Genomic DNA, 19926 nt, shown 5'->3' with positions numbered 1-19926 from the left:
AGCATTCAAGGAAGCAAATCTGTGTGACGTGAATCCCATTTTTATTCTTGTTCTCTTCTGACATCTATTTCAGAGCAAATTTATTTGTCTCTCAGTCAAAACTGCTTCATTCCAGTCAGAGTAGCCTTTGTAGGTGGAATCAGTCAGTCTGCCCTGAAATGCCTCAAACAGGGACCAGGGCTTGTAGGAGGCAGGACTCCCAGGAAGCTCCGAGCTCTGATGGTGGAAAGGGTGCCGACAATGCCTGAAAAAATCTGAAAAGAAAGAGAGGGATGGTTGAATTACAGCAGGGGTAGCTAACCTTTTTTATCATGAGGGCCACACTGATGGTCAGCCAGTCCTCCAAGGGCCACATGCCCATGATGGGTGTTGCCAATGAATACTTATGTGTAGGCACACAGAGATGCATACATTCACCATGGACGCAGCACACACACTCATCACGCATGCAAGCCCGCAGCATTCTTCCTCATATCTACATGCAGACATATATTCATGCGTAAACTCTCACTCACACAAATACACACACACATACACATTCAGCATTGTCTCCCAATGAGAGCTCTTACGAAGTCATCCTTACCCCAGCGCTTGGGTGGGGGGAATGCTGCCTTTTACTCTTCCCAGAACAACCTGCAAAGGGTAAAACACAGTGTTTCCAGGACCGACACCCCTCTCCCCACATTTTCCATGGCTTGCCAGTGGGATCCAGCCAGCAAACAACGTGTTAGTCCCCCTTGAATTACAGGAAGGCAAGAAGGAGCCTGGCTGGCTTATAGGTACCAGTCTTCGAAGACTAGTGGTGGTGGGGAGTTATTTGGCTAAAATGTAGTGAGCCAGGGTACAGTAGGGCCCTGCTAATACGGCGGGTTAGGGACCAGGCCCCCGCCGTAAAGCAGAAATCGCTGTGAAGCGGGGTCCCATAGACTATAATGGGCTGCATCGTGCGAAAATGACATCAAAATGACATTAAAATGGTGCGCAATGGAAAAAACCTGCCGTATTAGCGGAACAAGCACTGTAAGAGCGGGGCCTTTCCCTAATTGAAAACTGCTGCATGAACAAAGCGCCATAAAGCAGAATGCCGTAAAGTGGGGCCCTACTGTATGTGGCTTGTGTATTCCATTAAGGGCTCCTCTACCTCGCCCCCCCCCGCAATAATTTAAGCACTGGGCTGAAACAGATTTCTAGTGGTTGAGGGACCAAGACTTCAGTGACTTGTATACCTCCTTGCCCATCCCCCGAATATGTTATGCAAAAGAGTACAAAATTATGGAATGCGATGCAAAATAAGAGAAATCATGTGCATTTCCACAATCTACATATTCCATACCAGTCTCAGGAGCCAATTTATCTTGGTGTCAAATTTTAACTGTTTTCTTTCTTTCAACGCACAGTATACAGAGCCTCAAACAAAAGCAGTGATCTAAAGATAGTGTGAGTGGAAATCATTCTATTATACTCTTGTCATTTTTCTATGTGCTTTTCATGTACGCGGTTCTTAGAGTCTGCCATTTGGCATGAAATCTGCTGCAGAAAGAGGGCTCGCTGCTATCTTCCTTACCTTCTGTCGCAAGACATCCATCTCCAGCCTTGCACTTTCCGATGAATATGGTTATGCTCTTATCCATCATGCTGCTATCTATAACCGGGTGGCAATTATATGTCAGGTTATTAAATCACATCTGACGATCAATCAGAGGCGCAGCATACCAGTTAGCCAAGGTAAGAAATACTTTCTGCTGAGAGGTTATGAGAGTCACATCTCTCAGGGGTCCTTCCCACTTTTGTGGGAAGCCATAGAAACGGAGAGCATCCCACTGTCCCCTTTCTTGATGACACAAAAGACTCTGTGCAAGAATCAGAGATATCTATGTCACTCATCACTGAGAAGATAATTCTCTGTTCCATTTTCCCCTCCAAAACGTATGAGGTACTTTATTGCTCTTTCTCCAGGCATATCAATTTATTAGCCCTCATCAGCCCAGATACCTGTCCAGCGCCTCTACTGCTATATTTGAGTTTGATGAGAGAGAAAAATAAGAGTTGGGTGTCATGTGTATGCTGATGACATCTCACTCCAAATTTCCTGATAACCTCTCCTAGTGGTTTCCTGTAGATGTTAACACCATAACAGAACTAAACTGTACACCTTCTGGAATGTGCTTGCTAAGAAAGAGCAGTACTACAGAAGGCCAGTGCCTCCACTCCCATCCTGGACATGTGATCCAGAAGGAAATTACGGCTGATAGTTAGCAGCAGCCACTGAGAGATCCAGCAGAGGCAAGGGGAAGACCTGTAGTTCAGTGTTAGAACTCATGCTCTGAATGGGAAAGGTCACAGATTCAGTCTCTGGTGTCTCCAGGTAGGGCTAGGAAAGATCCTGGCTGAAACCCAGGAGAGCCACTGCCAGTTAGTGTTGACAGTACTGAGCCTATGTAACAGGGTTGCACTCCCCCAGTCTACTTCCCAGCTTCAGTCCTCTACTAGAGTGACTAAGGCTAAGTTTCCATGACACAGACTGTATCTAGACAATGGGTAGCCAAGTAGTGCCCTGCAGATGTTGTTGGACTGCACCACCTTTCATTCCTGACCTGAAAATATGTCTCCAAATCCCTGTTCAGCCATGGATTTACTGGGACATCAACCTGTAAAAGTTGATATACTAATGATTCTCTGTAGACACTAATATATACATTTGTGCAAGTTTATATATTATTCTCTCTGCTTGTCTTGATGTCATGGACTGATTAAGCACATATGAGACTTAAATATGATCATGCAGGGTTTGGATACAAATATAAAACCTGCATTGTCCAGATGTTGTTGAACTATAGCTCCCATCTATGACCATTGGCCATGCAGGCTAGAGTCTAACAACATCAGGAGAATCACAGGTTCCCCACCTCTAGGGAGAACCACAGGTTCCCCACCACTAGACTAACTTATATGATGGGGGCTTTTATCATTAGGGCAAAAGGCAGAATAATGCATACTACAAGAGGGGGGACAGATGTAACAGGCAAATAATAATAAATGTATTTTGTTTTAGGAAAACGTTTCCAGAAAACTGAAACAAGGGGTAAGTAATAAATAATTTGTTGTCCTCTGACTTTTTCTAATATATATAGTATACAAAATAAAGCTATTCTAGCTTTAGGAATGCTAGGGGCTATAATTTTTAAGGGCAAAGTTTTTGTAGCCTCTGTACCTTAGAGACAGTCCCCTGTAAGGTAGCTAGAATGATTCACTTAATGAAAGTCTTTGAGTTAGTAACAGCTGTGCACTTGGCCTCAGTGTGTGCAAAGTCAACACCATTGTGTAGAAAATTGCTTCAGGAGCCATTACACTTGTTACAGTTTTGTAATTTTCCTCAAAGAGCAGTCAGCGAACAAATACGATGGAGAGATCACAATGAAGCTGGCAGTGTGTTGCAATGGTAAATTCTGCGTAGTTGAGAGCGTTGTGTGACTGACTGGAGCTCTGGATCCTATGATATAATTAATCTTAAAATAAGAGCTTTTCTATGTATATCATGCTGACATATAGGAATATATTTGGGCTGATACAATAAATATGCTTTGTTTCAGGAATAATGAATTTCCAAGAAAAAGATACCAGCGGGGAAAGAAGTGGTAAGTTGCAAATAAATCCAGCGTCATCTTCTTTAAATGCACTCTACACCCATTAAAATGATTGAGTCTATTGCCATCAATTTCTCTTTCTCTCTCTCTCTTTCAATATATATACATGCACACATATAATATCACCTTATGGGTTGTATCTAACGAAGTCGTCCTATTTGCACAAGGACTTCTTGCTCAAAACATCTTCCCCCTTCGTCTCCTCCTCTTGTGCCCACCCCAGATCTGTTCTGGGAATCCCCTCAACCCTCCAGAGTAGATTTTTTGGGACCTCGGTAAGGACAAGAAATTCCATTGTGCAAGCGGAAGTTCTTGTGCAAATGGCTTCAACCCATTGTTTTGACCAGTTCAACAAACTGGTCAGAAACAATGTAGCTCAAATATAGAAATATGAGATTTTATAAGGGCCTAATTATTCTGAAGTTTAAATAATACAGGCTGTGGTCTGAAGGCACATGAGGCCAGCTCCCTGCAAGCAGGGTCAGGTCTGGTCAGTGCCTGGATGGGAGACCGACTGGGAACCATATGTAAGCCGCCTTGGGTTTCTATCATGAAAAGAAAGGCGGGGTATAAATATAATAAATAAATAAATAATACATTTAGACCACGGTAATGAAAAGTTAAGGTTCTTGAAAACAATTTACCCCAATCCAGATAAAGTTAGTAATGGCTCCCATTGATAGCAATGGGACTTAAAGAAGCCTAAAGGTAAAGATAAAGGTGTCCCCGCACTTATAGTGCAAGTCATTTCCGACTCTTTCTCCTCCTGCAGTTTCTAGAAACTGGTATTTTGGAAGCATACTACCTCTACCTGTGGAGGCAGAGCATAGCCATCACGGCTAATAGCCATTTATAGCCTTTTCCTCCATGAATTTGTCTACTCCTCTTAAATCCATCTAAATTGGTGGCCATCACTGCTTCTTCTGGGAGTGAATTCCATAGTTTAATTATGGGCTGTGTGAAGGAGTACTTTCTTTTGTCAGCCATGAATCTTCCAACATTCATATTCATTGGATGTCCATGAGTTCTAGTGCTATGAAAGAGGAAGAAAAACTTTTATCTATCCACTTTCTCCGTGCCATGCATAATTTTATACACTTCTGTCATGTTACCTCACACTCGCTTTTTCTCTAAAGCAAAAAAAAGTCCCAAATGCTTCAACCTTTCCTCATAGGGCAGTCACTCCATTTCCTTGATCATTTTGGTTGCCCTTTTCTGAACCTTTTCCAGCTCTCACAATATCCTTTTTGAGGTGAGGTGACCAGAACTGTACACAGTATTCCAAATGCAGCCTCACTATAGAGTTATATAACGGCACTACGGCATCAGCAGCTTTATTTTCAATACCTTTCCTAATGATCCCTAGCATTGAATTTGCCTTTTTCACAGCTGCCACACACCGGGTGGGCATTTTTATGAAGCTGTCCACTACAACCCCAAGGTCTCATTCCTGGTCAGTCACTGCCAGTTCAAACCCCATGAGCATATATGTGAAATTAAGATTTTTTTGCTCCAACGTGTATAACTTTACACTTGTTTACATTGAATTCATTTGCCATTTTTCTGCCCATTCACTCAGTTTAAAAAAGGTAAAGGTGTCCCCGCACTTGTACTGCGAGTCGTTTCCAACTCTTAGAGTGACGTCTTGCGACGTTTACTAGGCAGACCGTATATATGGGGTGGGATTGCCAGTTCCTTCTCCGGCCTTTCTTTACCCCCCAGCGTATGCCGGGTACTCATTTTACCGACCACGGATGGATGGAAGACTGAGTGGACCTCGGCCCCTTTTACCAGAGATTTGACTTCCTCCTTCCGTTGGAATCGAACTCTGGCTGTGAGCACAGCTTCGGCTGCGTTACTGCCGCTTACCACTCTGCGCCACGGAGGATCTTCAAAGAAGCCTAGCTGCAACTAATTTGCTTCATTAGTTCCAATGTCCAAAAGACTTCAGTGGGAGGGATTGACAACATCTTTTATTCTGCCATTGAAATAAAAGGGAATGAATCTTAAGCCCATTTAGCTGGTAGTAAGTACCACTGAACTTAATATTTATTTCCTGCATTTCTATACCTGCCCCATAATAGAAATTGTTTGAGCAGCTCACAAAGCAAAATATTAGGACTTACTTTGTTTTCTCATTTTTGTTTGCCCAACAGTCTTCCTGCTTGAACTAGGACGAACTATTCATACTATATAACATAATGTCTGCATCTGAATAGACACACCTTGGATTGCACTGTTAACAGCACAATCTTTTGCAGAAGGAAGTCCCACTGAGTTCGTTCACACTTACTTCCAGGCAAGTGTCTAGGGCAGGAATGTGGAACCTGTGGCTCTCCAGATGTTGTTGCACTCCAAGTCCCAACAGCCCCAGCAAACAAGGTCCATGGTCAGGGATTACGAGAGTTAAGAATCCAACAACATCTGGAGGGCAACAGGTTCCCTACCTCTGGTGCATAGGACTGTGGCCTTAGAACACAATCCTATGCATGTCTACTCAGAAGTAGGTCTCATTATGTTCAATGGTACTTACTCCCAGGTAAGTGTGCTTAATTTTGGCTGGATCATACCCAAAGATATTATGTTAGTCTAGGCATCCTAGGCACTGGGACCCATGCTTATGATGGATTTTTAACTTCATAAGTTTATTTATTTATTTATTATTTCAATTTATATACCGCCCTTAGCAGAATAGCTCTCAGGGCGGTGAACAAACAAGATAAAATACAATACATCATAGTAAAAAATCACAAAAACATGTACAAACAAACAACAGAAAGCACAACAAAAACGAAATACAACACAAATTAAGAAGGATACATGTTAAAAGTAGAAAGATTAAGAAAATTAAAAGATTAAAATGCCTGGGAGCATAAAAAGGTCTTTACCTGGCGCCGGAAAGATAGAAGTGTAGGCGCCAGGCGTACCTCTTCGGGGAGGCTGTTCCACAACTCAGGGGCCACCACAGAAAAGGCCCTAGATCTAGTAACCACCCTCCGGGCTTCCCGATGAGCTGGTACCCGGAGGAGGGCCTTAGATTCTGAACGAAGTGAATGGGTAGGTTCATAGCGAGAGAGGCGTTCCACAAGGTATTGAGGTCCCACGCCGTGTAAGGCTTTATAGGTCAAAACCAGCACCTTGAATCTCGCCCGGAAGCAAATAGGGAGCCAGTGCAGATGCGCCAGAATAGGTGTTATATGCGAAGACCGACTGGTCCTCGTCAATAGTCTGGCAGCCGCGTTCTGCACCAGCTGAAGCTTCCGAACTGTCTTCAAGGGCAGCCCTACGTAGAGCGCATTACAGTAATCCAATCCAAGTTCCACGGGCCTGGTACTTTCTTTACTTCAGAATATATTTAACAATATGATGATGTATATCCAATGTTTTCTAAGGCTGTAAAAATAACATCCATGCCATTCATATTCAGGAAAAAAAGAGATTTTGCTTCTTTTAAAATATTTAATGCTACAATACCAGTCATTTTTAATATTTAAAAATCCTGATAAATTCACATGCTATTTTTCTAATGTTGAAAGTCATTGTTTAATAGTAAAAAAAAGTTTCAGATAAACAACATTAATATTAATTCTGTGAAAAGAATGGTGTAGAAAGAGCACTGAAATCAAATGGGCAAATAATTATTCAAGCACATGGAAGCTTTGCTGTAGATTTTGCAAACCTAAGTGTACTGTGTCTATGTAGCTCATTGTATTGCATCTTGTTGTCTCGATCAGGTATGGGTCCCACGGCCTTACACCTAGCAGCTCAGTGTTGCTCCCTTGAAGCACTTCATTTCCTCCTGGCCTTAAAAGCAGATTACCGAATACCTGATGACCGAGGATGGTTGCCTATTCATTATGCTGCCTTCTATGACAATGTTGCCTGCATCGCGATTCTCTACCGAAAACAGCCAGAGCTGATAGAGACTGAAACACGATTGGAGTAAGTAAACTGAAAATTGTATAGGAATTTATGATGCAACATAAATGCAACATTTATGCAACATTGTATAAGAATTTATGATGCAAGGGCCTCTAAATATATTGTCAGTTTGAGAATTGGGAAATTAGTGATCTCTACAGGATAAATGACTTTCATCTACAAAATTGCCCCATTTTGGGTGAATTGCTCCATTTGGGGTGAATCAATCCAAGACAGGTTTCACAATGTACAAGTCAGCTGGCTACAGAGCCATCAGGCCTTAGATTTTGCCTATAAGGGAACAGGCTATTAGGGCACAATCATGTTTTGCAATGTTGGCTATGTCTACATCTAATAAATCTCATGTGTTGATCGAATGCATGATGGGGGGGCTTAGGGCATTTTTTTTTAAAGTGGGAAGGAAAGGAGAGCTAGATGGGCCGGCAAACAAGTCACCCCAGCCTGCTTCAGCTCAGCTGCCCTTCAACTGTCCTGTGGGAAGGATCGAAGGAAAGCCAGGGAGGGAGGCAATGAAGATATTAGGAGCCTGCTCCTATTCCATCTGGACCATCCCTTCCCCATGATGGGGGCCAGCTACCACCAGCTGACCCTGTGGGAAAGATGTTGATGTAGCAAGAATTCATCTGGATCCTTCCCACAGGGGCAGCTGTTGGTGGCTGCTTTGTCAAGCTAAGCCATTAAACATACACACACATATAGCTTAGCTTCTCACAGCAGCAGAATAGCAAAATAGCTGCAATCTCCCTTCTGGGAGCTTGCACATTTGTGCTAAGCCATGGTTTAGCTTAGACTGACACATGACACAAACCAGGTCAAAATAAAATCCATTTTTATCACTGTATTACGTTGAGCGCTTGTTTGCATTACAATACTGTTTCTTCTATTTCCTAAAGATATCACTCCACCCCACTTTTACTTGCATCTATATCTGGGGCGCTAGACACAATCCAGTATTTGTTTTCTCTCCAAGTCGACTGGCTGAAAAAGGACAGTGAAGGAAATAATGTCATTCATTTGGCAGTGCTGAACTTTCACACAGAAATTCTGAAGCATCTAATTGAGCTACAGAATCCTGATCTCCCAGTCTGGAAAACTCTCGTTGGTAAGCACATCAGTTCTTCTTCCTTCAGAATGGCTCTGACCGGCCCTGACTCACTGGAATGTGTCAGTTCATGAGGATGCAGCACATAGCCCATAAGCCATATTCACCTTCCCCCAGAGAGACACCTCTGTCACCAGTGATGATGACTGAGGGCCACATCTGACACTGTATTCTCAGGGGCAGGATGGTAAATGGAAACAGCTGCTGGAGGGATCACTGGAAAGAGCTATACAGCACCTCCCACACCATAAAGGTTGTGTCAGAAGGGACCTTGAATTACCACATGGTGGCAGCATAGGACTGAGTACTCAATGCCTGGGTGGACAAAAATAGTTTTAGAATGAGCTGTACTACTTCAGAATGGTGATGAGGAGGATACCTCTTTAGAATGCTCCTAAACTTTAAACATTCGCTCCAGATTTCTCAGGGAGATAATATTTTTGGAAAACTGGGAGAGGAATTTTGGTCCTGCCTTAATTCTACCACCTCTGTCTGTTACTGTCTTTCTGCTACATACGTAGGCCACCCCCAGCTGATGGTATAGAAAACTTTAGGGTACTCCTCCATGACCTAAGGACCAGAAATGTGATGTATGTTTAGTGACGACATCGCAATCATTAGAAAAATCTGAAAAGAGGATATTTATATACCTCTTTTTCCAAATGAGGGGTGATCAAAAGTTCAGCCCAACTTCTTTAGGGTATTTCTAGGCCACCTAGGAAGCTGACATTTGGCAAATATTTAAATCAGGACATCCCGATTATTAGAAAAGTCTAAAAGGGGAACATTTGTGTATAAAAATGTGTGTGTGTGTGTGTGTGTGTAATTAGAGTGTGTGTTTGTGTGTGTGTGTTTTATTTATAAAATTAGAAGTGGAGGGCAAGAGGTGTATTTCTGACTGGCTCCATTAGGGTGAAAGGACACTGCCCCATCAACCTTAGTCTGTACTTAGCCAGCCCCCCATGTGCCTGCTTTCTTACTTTGAGTCCAGGAGGTGGCACTGCCTGTCAGCTTCCTCTTCCTTAGTGTTGCCCTCGTAGAACTTAACAGGGAGGAAGAGGAGGACAAAACTAGAATTGTCTGGCTCTGCTTGTCATTGGCCCTAGCTCTGTCTGTCATTAGGTCTGACTCTACCTACTGTTGGCCACCCTGCCTTCTGTCCAACCAGTTCCAATGGGCACTGGCCACAACTGGCTAAGGTACTTCTGTGCTATCCCAAAAGCTAGCATTTGGCATGTACATAGCTCAAGACAGCTGACTGCTAGAAAAAAATCTGAAAAGAAGACAATTTTAACATCTAAGTGTAAAAAATCCTGAGGCATAAATTTTACCTTTTAATAGAGGCCATCTTTCCCAACACAGAGCAAGCCAAGTCATGACTGGGGCAGAATGTTGGATTGTGGGAGTTCTGTTGCCTCCTTAGATTTGGACTGGTGGAGGAGACACTTCAAGCTGCAGCAAGGAACGTATATGTTAAGTTTGCAGAACACAAGTTTCATTAACTAATAGCTAATAAGAGAACTGCAGGCATTCACGATCTTTTGTTCATCTTTAACTTGCCAGCTGGTTTACAATGAAAAATAGTTCTGTAAACTGGAGTTATTGCCAAAAAAAAAAAAATGCAGCCAGGAATGGATATGATCCTTTGGCACACAACCAATGAGTCTTTAGGTTGCCCTTTGAATTCTCAACAGGTATGTTGGATTGTGAAGACCATAGGAGGAAAGAAATGGCAATAAGGTGTCTAGAAGTACTTTGTCTTGCCAAAGATCAGTATTGGAAATGCATTTTGGATGCAGGTGAGATGGGACACACAACAAGATGCGTTCATGTCTTTATGCTGTAGGTCAGGGGTGGGGAACCTTTGTCCCTCCTGATGCTGTTGAACTACATCCCTCATAATCTCTCCATTGCCTTTGCTGTCTGGGGTTGATGGAGTCCAACAACATTGGGAGGGGTGCACTGGTTCCCCACTCCTGCTGTAAATTTTCATATAAGTATCTATGCATCAGTTACTAATGATTTCAAGAATAAGGAGAAAAACCAATACAAAAGATTAATAGAAGACTGAACAGGGATGCATAGGAAGACATCGTACCTTTTATTTACAACCTTATCTTTTAAAAACAATCATTAAAATGCAGTATTGTACACACAGGTTGTATTCCAGACTAAGTTAGTTGAATTTAGTTCCTACCGAAATGAATGGGATTTAAATTAAGTCATGATGACAAACTTGTCCAATTGCTTTCAATGGTACCTAAGTTCAATTAATTTACCATACAGTTGGATGAATTATTTTTAAACCATCATTTATGCAGCACCATCATTTGTTTTTTTGCTCCTGTAATCAATAGATGAGCTTAAAATAAAAGGAAGTGTTGGAGGCATCTCTTATATGTTGGAAGCATCTTCACATACTTTTTAAAATTAATTTGTGAAAGACTGAACATTTATTTATATTTATTTATTTATTAAATTTATATACCGCCCGACTAGCAATAGCTCTCTGGGCGGTGAACATAAAATAGCATAAAAATACAATGAATAACAAAATAATACTAAATAATACAATCAGCAATCCAATACAATAAACATTTTTAAAAGTAAATCAGTGTAACTTAAAATGCTTCAGAGAATAGGAAGGTTTTGACCTGGCGCCGGAAGGAGAGCAGAGTCGGCGCCAGGCGTACTTCCTCGGGGAGACTGTTCCATAGTTCGGGGGCCACCACTGAGAAGGCCCTAGATCTTGTCATCACCCTCTGGGCCTCCCTGTGAGTTGGAACCTGGAGGAGGGCTTTCGTAGCAGAACGTAGTGCACAGGCCGGTTCATATCGGAAGAGGCGTTCCGCAAGGTATCATGGTCCCGCACCCTATAAGGCTTTATAGGTTAATACCAACACTTTGAATCTAGCCCAGAAACATATTGGCAACCAGTGTAAGCGGGCCAGAACAGGTGTTATATGCTCAGACCGCTTGGTCCTTGTCAGCAATCTGGCCGCCGCATTTTGCACTAGTTGTAGCTTCCGAACTGTCTTCAAAGGTAGCCCTACATAAAGCGCATTACAGTAATCCAAACGTGAGGTTACCAGAGCATGTACCACTGATGTAAGGTCCTCTTTACTCAAATAGGGACGTAGCTGGGCTACCAACTGAAGTTGGTAAAACACATTCCTAACCACCGAGGCTACTTGAGCCTCAAGTGAGAGGGAAGAGTCTAAAACTACTCCCAGACTACGAACCCGGTCCTTTAGGGGGAGTGTAACCCCGTCCAGGACAGGGTATATATCCACCATCCGATCAGAGAACCCGTCCACCAACAGCATCTCAGTCTTGTCAGGATTGAGTCTCAGTTTGTTAGTTCTCATCCAGTCCATTGTCGCGGCCAGGCAACGGTTCAGCAAATCGACAGCCTCACCTGAAGAAGATGAAAAGGAGAAGTAGAGCTGCATGTCATCAGCATACTGATGACAACGCACTCCAAAACTCCTGATGACCTCTCCCAACATATTATCTGAAAAAAAGCATTGGGGCGACTTCAGCAAAATTAACAGTGGATGACAAAGTTCCATTTTCTAACTGTATGGGGCTGCCCCATCCTCACCACTTGTTAGATACAGCCACATTCAGATGTCACAATAAACCATACTTCAGTATTACTCCATAATTATCTCCCCCTCTGGTACAGCTTCTCTTCCAGCATGGCTGTTAGGAGGAGATAAGAAGTATCCACTTCTGTTTTCAGCTAACCACTACTTGTTGATTTGTCCAAACTGATCTTTTTATTGTATTTATGATCACAGCTGTGTATAATTTTATGCTATTTTAATGTTTTAATTATGGCATTTTAGTTTTGTCAACAAACTGCCTCAAGCACCCCTATAGGAAGTCAAGACATTTTATATTAATAAATAAATTCAGTATCCATGGGCGATGATATTGTGAGCTTGTGTAAAAATCAGAATATTTGAGGCAACAGCTTGTTATTGGAATCAGTCATGCGTGTTTGTACAGGCAGAAAATCCCAACACGCCTTTGCTCTCTACCCTCGCTGTCAAATTAATTAATTCTGCACTAAACTCTGCCCCGGTAGCATAAGGCCATGCTGTTGTTTCTGTGATGATTTACTAATTTATCAGAGATAAAAGAGGGACAAGGCAAAAAAAGGGGGAGGAGGGCAATACCACACTCCCAGTTCTATGGCTGCTCTAAGCCCCATGTCGCCCTACAACTTGTGGAGGGCAACTCTGTGAAATGGAGAGCTTCTTCTACTCATGAGGGATTGACTCATGATTTAAAACCCTGTTTGGGGTTTTCACTCACAGAGGAGGTGCCCATGAGTAGAGGAGGCTCCCTGCTTCACTCAGTTGGCCCCATGAGCTGGAGGATGGCAAGGATGGTGATTGGGTTGGTGGGGCGCAACACTCTCATCCCCACTTGCCTTGCTTGTGTGGAGGGTTACATGTGAGCAACACGCCTGAGTAGGGCTCCTGTGATCTTTTATATACCCCCTCCCCAGTATGCACACACATGCTTACACACACACACTCTACTATGTTCTTCTAACCAAGTCAGAAACCTGAAGCAATTCACCGGATGTTGTGTTTGTGAAACAAACTGTCTCCTGGCATTTGCTTGTTTTCTGCATTACAGGTACCATACCCTCGTTAATCAACTTGTTAAAAAGTGAAGACATCTACCTGGAGTGCATCACCATAGGAGTGCTGAGTAACATCTCAACCCATAACTCCATTGCTGGAGCCTTTGTTGAAGCAGGAGGCATTTCAGTATTAATTAAGTTATTGGCTACTGATGAACCTGAATTGCTTTCCCGGTGTGCTGTCCTTTTATATGATATTGCCCAGTGGGATGATAATCAGGTCATCATTGCTGAACTGGTAAGTCTAACCCAGAAAAATCTGGCATCATTTTCCACCCCCACCGCCAGCCCCTCTTTAAATATGTTCTATAATCAAAAGAAAATGTGCTTGCTTTTACAGCATAGGTTTCATAGCTAGTAATATCTTTCAGGCTTGTTTACTTTGTACAAGTAGTACAAGGTAGCACCCCTATTTCTTTATTTCCAGAATGTTTATCTCCCTCTTCAACCACAAAAGTCTCCCACCTTCTGGATCAGGAGAAACAAGGCAGATCCTGCCCTCAGACTTATAGCCTAAAAAGACATAAAACAAAAGGAAAATTGATTGGGAGGGAAGAGGAAATAAGGAAACTTGTAATTCTTAGTTACAAGTTCTTCTAACGGCCAGCTGGGGCAGAAAGTGTTCAAAGCGAGGAGGGCCCAAAAGTTGGTGGTCTCTCTGCTGAGTGGATGAAGCAGCCTTGAACCTCCTCTCATTGTCACACCCCTCCTTCCACCTGCTTGCCTGATTGAATGGGTGCTGCCAGGTGACAGGTGATGGAAGAAGAAAGGGCACCTTCACTGTACTCTTTTAGATGCCTGCTAGTCACTTTTTTATGTCAGCAAGTGTATCCAGAGAGACACATGTTTTAGTCATGGATACCTGTTTTTAATAACTGCTGATTTTATCTCTGCGTTATTGATCATTATTTTATATTGTTTAATGCAGACCACTTTGAGGTATTTTTAAAAAAATAATATCAAGTGGTTTCTGTTTATGTTGTAAACAAAACAAATAGTTTGTATAGACTGTTTCATGTAGCCCCTAGCAGATGGCATCTATAGTGCTGGCTCCTTATTCACCATGATGAACAAACTGGGAGCCAGCCATAGGAACACACATACCCTCTCTAAATTCTCCCCTGGAGCGAATCCCTTCCTTCTCCCACCTTAACCAAGGTTAAGGAGTACATTGCAACTAATCTAAATTGTACTTAAGGTTCATATTAGTAACCTAAGTTCTCCTTAACAAGGGAGACTGCTCCATTAATGCAAACGGGGCCCTCCCAGGGCCCCATGAAGCACAGTCTGCCCTCTGCCAGCCTGCCCCCATTGCCTGCCTCATTACAGCCAGTCGAGGGGGTAGCACTATCTTTCAGCCTCCTCTGTCTCAGTGCTACCTTTGTAGAATTTAGCAGGGAAGAGAAGAAAACCAGAATTAGTTGGCTCTGGCTTCACTACTGTCATGCGCCCTGCTTTCCTCCCTACCAGCCCCAATGGGCATCAGCCCCAGCTGCTCCTTAATTCAGGATCTGAAACCTACTTCTGCCACAGATTCAGAACCTGGGTTAAAAGGAAACACTGGTTAACCTCAACAGTGGTGCAGATGTAGTTCTTAGCTGTTGTTAAATAAAAAAGGAACATTCTGGATTAACAGAGAACCAGAGCTGTGTCTGCACTAGCCACTATTTGACATATGTGACTGACTGAATGAATGTTGCTGTTTTCTTCAAGGCTACTTGTAGCTTGATATTTTCTTTCTCCAGGGTGGAATTCCTGCTCTTGTCAGACTGTTGCAATACAACATAGAAGACCTGCTTGTGAATGCAATAAACTGCATTCGAGTATTATGCATTAACAGCAAAGAGAATCAGTTGAAAGTGAAAGATGCTATGGGCATTGATCCACTTGTTCAGTTCTTGCACTCAGATTCAGGTAAAGAAACAAACAGAATGCAGAATCACAAGTGCTGGTGCCCATACACAGGAGAGTGGGTGCAGTGCACTTTGACCTGGATCCCGTTTTCTTTGGGGTGGGGGTGGGGAGAGACCATCTAAACTGCAGGTAGTTTAAATCCAGGCAAATGCAAGTAAGCTGCAGGTAGTTTAAATCCAGCACATACTGGGTTGCAGTGATAGCACTTGTAGAGAGGCCACATCTTTTTGGACACAGACAATGGATTTCTTGACTTGTGTGAAAAACCTCCAGTGGTTGTTGGACTACGTTTTCCATCCTTCCTGACTTTTGGCCATGCTGATGGGAGTTGGAGGACCACAGGTTCCCCATCCTTGCCATATAACTTAACTAACCATGAGTTAAATAACAGAGCCATAGATCTGGAGGTGGCCTTAAATGGTATCTAGTTTATTACAAGAAATCTCTGATCTGTAGATGAACCATAAAATAATAATAGCACAACCAATAATATTCTTATTATTTATTGTAGTCTTACAAGTACTGTTTCTTATTATTTTATTATGTTTTCTGCCTAAAGATGTGCTACTGGCAGTGGCTTCAGCGGCAATTGCAGAACTTGCTCGTGGGAATTTTAAGATGCAGAATGCCATTGCTGAGGCACAAGTCATTCATCCTCTAGTTGAGCTTCTCAGAGGAAGGAAAATCAGTGTCCAGGTGAAAGGAGCAATGGCAATTGAGGCACTCTCTGAAAATAATGCTTATATTCAGATGAGATTTCTAGCCAAGTCTGTGACCAAATTCCTTTTAAAGCTCCTGAAGGCAAGTATTTTTACACCTTATCTCTGGATGTATTGTATTCACATTTATATAGCAATTGAGTAGGCTGTTACTTGGCATCACCAGAGACCTTTATAGCTTGATCCTACTGAATTAGGGTTGCCACGTTCATGGCCTGAGACTGATCCTGTATCTTCAGGAGAAGAGAAATTCAGCCAAGTGCAAGGTGTTCCTGCAACGCTGTAACGGGAAAAACCACAAGGTGGAATTCTTTCTTCCCCCTCCACAACTTTTAAACATACAGAAGACCTCTTGGTTGCCAGGCCCGGCCTCCAAGAGGTCTTCTGTATCTTTAAAAGTTGTGTAGGGGGAAGGGAGAATTCCACCTTGTGGTTTTTCTCATTACTTGTTGCAAGAACACCTGCACTTGGATGACTTTCTCTTCTCCTAAAGATACAGGATCAGTCTCAGGCCAAGAACTTGGCAACCCTATACTGAATTAAATTAAGCTTACTCACCAGGAGATCTGCTTAGGATTGCAAGCTCTCTTTTAATGCTCAGACATTAACTCTTTAAAGTATAGCCAGGAACATTTTTTTTAAAAAAAATGCCCAATTTGCAGGCCTTTCACCTGAAAGTTAAAGAACAAGGAGCAGTAACACTCTGGGCACTGGCAGGGCAAACCGTGAAGCAGCAAAAATTCATGGCAGAGCAGATTGGATACAATCTTATTATAGATATGCTCCTATCACCCTCTGATAAAATGCAGTGTGTTGGTAAGTCAACTTTATTTTAATGATTCTACAACAAAACAAAACCCATACAAGACACTGAAGGGTCTTAACACATGTGTTACTATGGTTGTTTTGGAAGGAGGTGAAGCTGTCATAGCTCTTAGCAAGGATAGCGAAATTCACCAGAACCAAATATGCGAAGGGAATGGAATTGCCCCTTTAGTTCGGCTGTTGAGGAGTGGAAGGATAGCAGAGGGCACGCTCCTCAGTGTCATCAGAGCCTTGGGGACCATTTGTGTAGGTTTGTAGTCTTCTTTCTGTGCATTTATTTATTTAATTTATTTAACAAAATTTATATATCACTTAGTTGTAAAAAATCTCTAAGCGGTTTACAAAAGGTCTGTTGTCTAAAAGAACTAAGCTGTTTAGAGCAGTGCAAGAATTTTGGAACACATAATACATTTTTAGCGAAAAAACAGTCTGTTTCCATTAATGAAGCCATATATGGTGTTCCACCAGGGTTTTGACAAATCTGATTTTGCCAGTATGGATTGCAAACTCAGGGAGTTTGTCAAGTAGGAATGGGGAAGAAATTTGATTCAGGTTGCATTTAAAGGTGAACCTACATAATTCTCACTTTCCCAAACAGTATGTGAACAGCAACACAGACGCCCTTTGAAATTTGGACTTTTGCAATGCAGTCTCCAGCCAACTAATGTGTACAAACATGTATATGCTAGGGTAAAGTGTGTATAAAAATGCATATTTTAGAGAAAATAGCATATAGAAATGCATTATATTAGGGAAAATTGGTCTACAAAAATGTGTATATTAGACAAGGTTGAATTATAAAAATGTGCATCTTAGGAGAAATTCACAGGAAAATGCTGCTGAATTTTCATAAGGACTTTTTAAAAAATTACAAACTGATGTGGAAATATGGAAAACTGAATTTAAGACTGGTGAAATGAGAAACTGAAATTGACAGTTTTGCCCATTCCTACTGTCATGTGCCTAATGGGCCACAATACCACCACATGGCTGGTGGCCTGCATTTGGCTTGAGGTGTCACAAGTTGTTCAGGGCCAATACACACGAACAGCCACCACAAGGCTCCCTTCAATTGCTCCCCACAGCAACCACATAACTGGGGCTCAACTGACACTTTATCCCCTGAATCACTAAATCTTAAGGGAGAAAGTTCCTTTCCTTTCCGTTTCCAGTCCCTGTTTGTTCATGGCCAAAGTAGATTTGTACTCAGGATCTCATCTAGCTTCTGGGCCTTCCCTAGGTTTATGATAATCCTCCTTAGATTAGTAGTAGCAGTTTGGAGCATATGCTTGTCTAAGCAGTTAAAAAGACACAGTTATGCTCTTTGCTTGTGCTAATATGACATTTTTTGGCTTTCTTTGATTTTTCTGTGTTCCTTATCTGGGGCCGTCTGCCTGGCCTGTTAAACTTTACAGGTGAAGCTAGTATAAGCAATCCAGTCAGTCAAGAGAACGTAGTGGATGAAGGGGCCTTGCCAATATTGGTCTATTTACTGAAACATCATCAGTCTCTTCAGATAAAGGTGGGTTTGGAATGGTTGCCTCACAGTTACATACGATTCCCTCCTTCCCTACAGCCCCTCTTGGGTGTTAGGATCAGCAGAGGGGACCTTCTTGTTAGTTCCACCACCTGCGGAAGCTTAGGGGGTGATGGCCCAGGAGAGGGCATTCTCTGTGGCAGCCCCTAAGTTGTGGAACTCCTTCCCCACAGAGGTGTGTCTGCAGGGGCATCACTACCGGGGTGCTGAGGGTGCAGCCCGCACCCGGGTGTCACCATGAGGGGGGTGACACCCAGAGCCACCCAGAGCCGCCCCGCCCCGCGCCGTTGCCCGGCAAGGCTGCTCCAACTCCTCCTCGGAGGTGGGCGGGCGGGCGAGACCGGGAGCAGCGTCGGCGGAGTGAGGGAGGCGCGCCGGCATTCCCAGGCCTTCTCCGGCTGGGTGCCCCTCCAGCGCACGCCCTCCCAGGGGCATGGACGGGGTGGCTGGCCTCGAGTGCGCGTGCACACACATGCGCACGCAAGCCCAGTCACCTCGTCCATGCCTCTGGCAGGGCGCGCACCGGAGGTCCGCACCCCCCGCACTCCCGCTAGTGACACCACTGTGTGTCTAGCACTTTTGCTGTACAGTTTTTGGTGAATGCTAAAAACATGTCAGCTCTACACTGCGTCAGCAGTGCCGGTGGGGGCTGGAAATTCCTGGGTGGTTGGCAGGGAAGCAAAGTCCTTAGCCGGCAGTCTGGCCATAAATCTGCCAGGTCTTAGGAGGAGGGAATCTGATAAGGGCCACGCTTGTCCGAAGCGTACTTGCCGAGTCAGGAGTCCAGAAGCGAGGTCAGTAGAGGTCCGGGATCAAGTGCCAAGGGGTCAGTCCGAAAGAGGGTGCCAGGAAACTAGGAACACACAAGCCACGCCTGACGTTGCAGTCAGCAACAAGCTGCAGCCAAGGTGTGCCTTATAAAGAGCAAGGTTGACAGCAGGTGTGAGTCCTCAGCGTTTGGGCCTTAAGGAGACAGGCCTGCCTCTCTTCTGCCTGACCTTCTGCTGTCTACGTTCTGCAGGTGAGGGGGGAGTATCCTGTTCACTGTCTGTGTCTGGCTGCAGGGACTCTGCTGTATCTGGGGTGCTCTGCAGCTGAGGGGAGAAGGAGCTGGATTCTCAGGAGGCTCCTCCATGTCTCCTTCTGAGTCTGCTGCTCCTGGGTCTGCTGCTGTTACTCCCGAGTCGTCCTCATCTGAGGAGTCCTCTGATGGGGCCATGACAGAACACACCTCTTTACCTTGACCTTTGGCACTTGAGATGTATGTTGTTTTTTAAAATTATTTTCCATACAGAGCATACATGAAATTTAATAGAAGAAAAAGGGAAAGAGAAACGGAATTAACAGCAAGCCAAAATACATACAGTGAGAACTAGAGGGGTACATCTATATACAAAACAAGTGTTTTGCACCTAGACATACATAGTCATACCTAATATTTTTATTTGATCACTTTATGAGAGCCATAAATTTGAAAAGGCTTGGGGGATTTTATTTTTATTATCTGCTTCATTAATATATGTAATAAAACTCCACCATTCTGTGGTGAATAAATTTTTACATTTTTTGCCCTTTGCACACTT

The 19926-nt window shown here is 43.3% G+C and overlaps 1 protein-coding gene across 1 annotated transcript in view; it reads left to right on the top strand.

Annotated features, from left to right (window-relative positions):
• ANKAR (ankyrin and armadillo repeat containing) overlaps window positions 1–19926 on the top strand; it is a 45983-nt gene that overhangs the window by 9286 nt on the left and 16771 nt on the right. Inside the window, exons 6-15 of the mRNA XM_061612899.1 lie at window positions 1506–1719; window positions 7379–7586; window positions 8480–8688; window positions 10383–10487; window positions 13342–13586; window positions 15094–15262; window positions 15822–16063; window positions 16644–16797; window positions 16895–17056; window positions 18222–18328. Coding sequence (XP_061468883.1) covers window positions 1506–1719; window positions 7379–7586; window positions 8480–8688; window positions 10383–10487; window positions 13342–13586; window positions 15094–15262; window positions 15822–16063; window positions 16644–16797; window positions 16895–17056; window positions 18222–18328 — 1815 coding nt within the window. The remainder of the gene's footprint in view (window positions 1–1505; window positions 1720–7378; window positions 7587–8479; window positions 8689–10382; window positions 10488–13341; window positions 13587–15093; window positions 15263–15821; window positions 16064–16643; window positions 16798–16894; window positions 17057–18221; window positions 18329–19926) is intronic.

The sequence above is a fragment of the Rhineura floridana genome, chromosome 2, assembly GCF_030035675.1.
Source record: "Rhineura floridana isolate rRhiFlo1 chromosome 2, rRhiFlo1.hap2, whole genome shotgun sequence".
NCBI classification, from domain to species: Eukaryota; Metazoa; Chordata; class Lepidosauria; order Squamata; family Rhineuridae; genus Rhineura; species Rhineura floridana.
The sequence above is the reverse complement of the archived record's forward strand: the minus strand, read 5'-3'. Positions and strand labels throughout refer to the sequence as shown.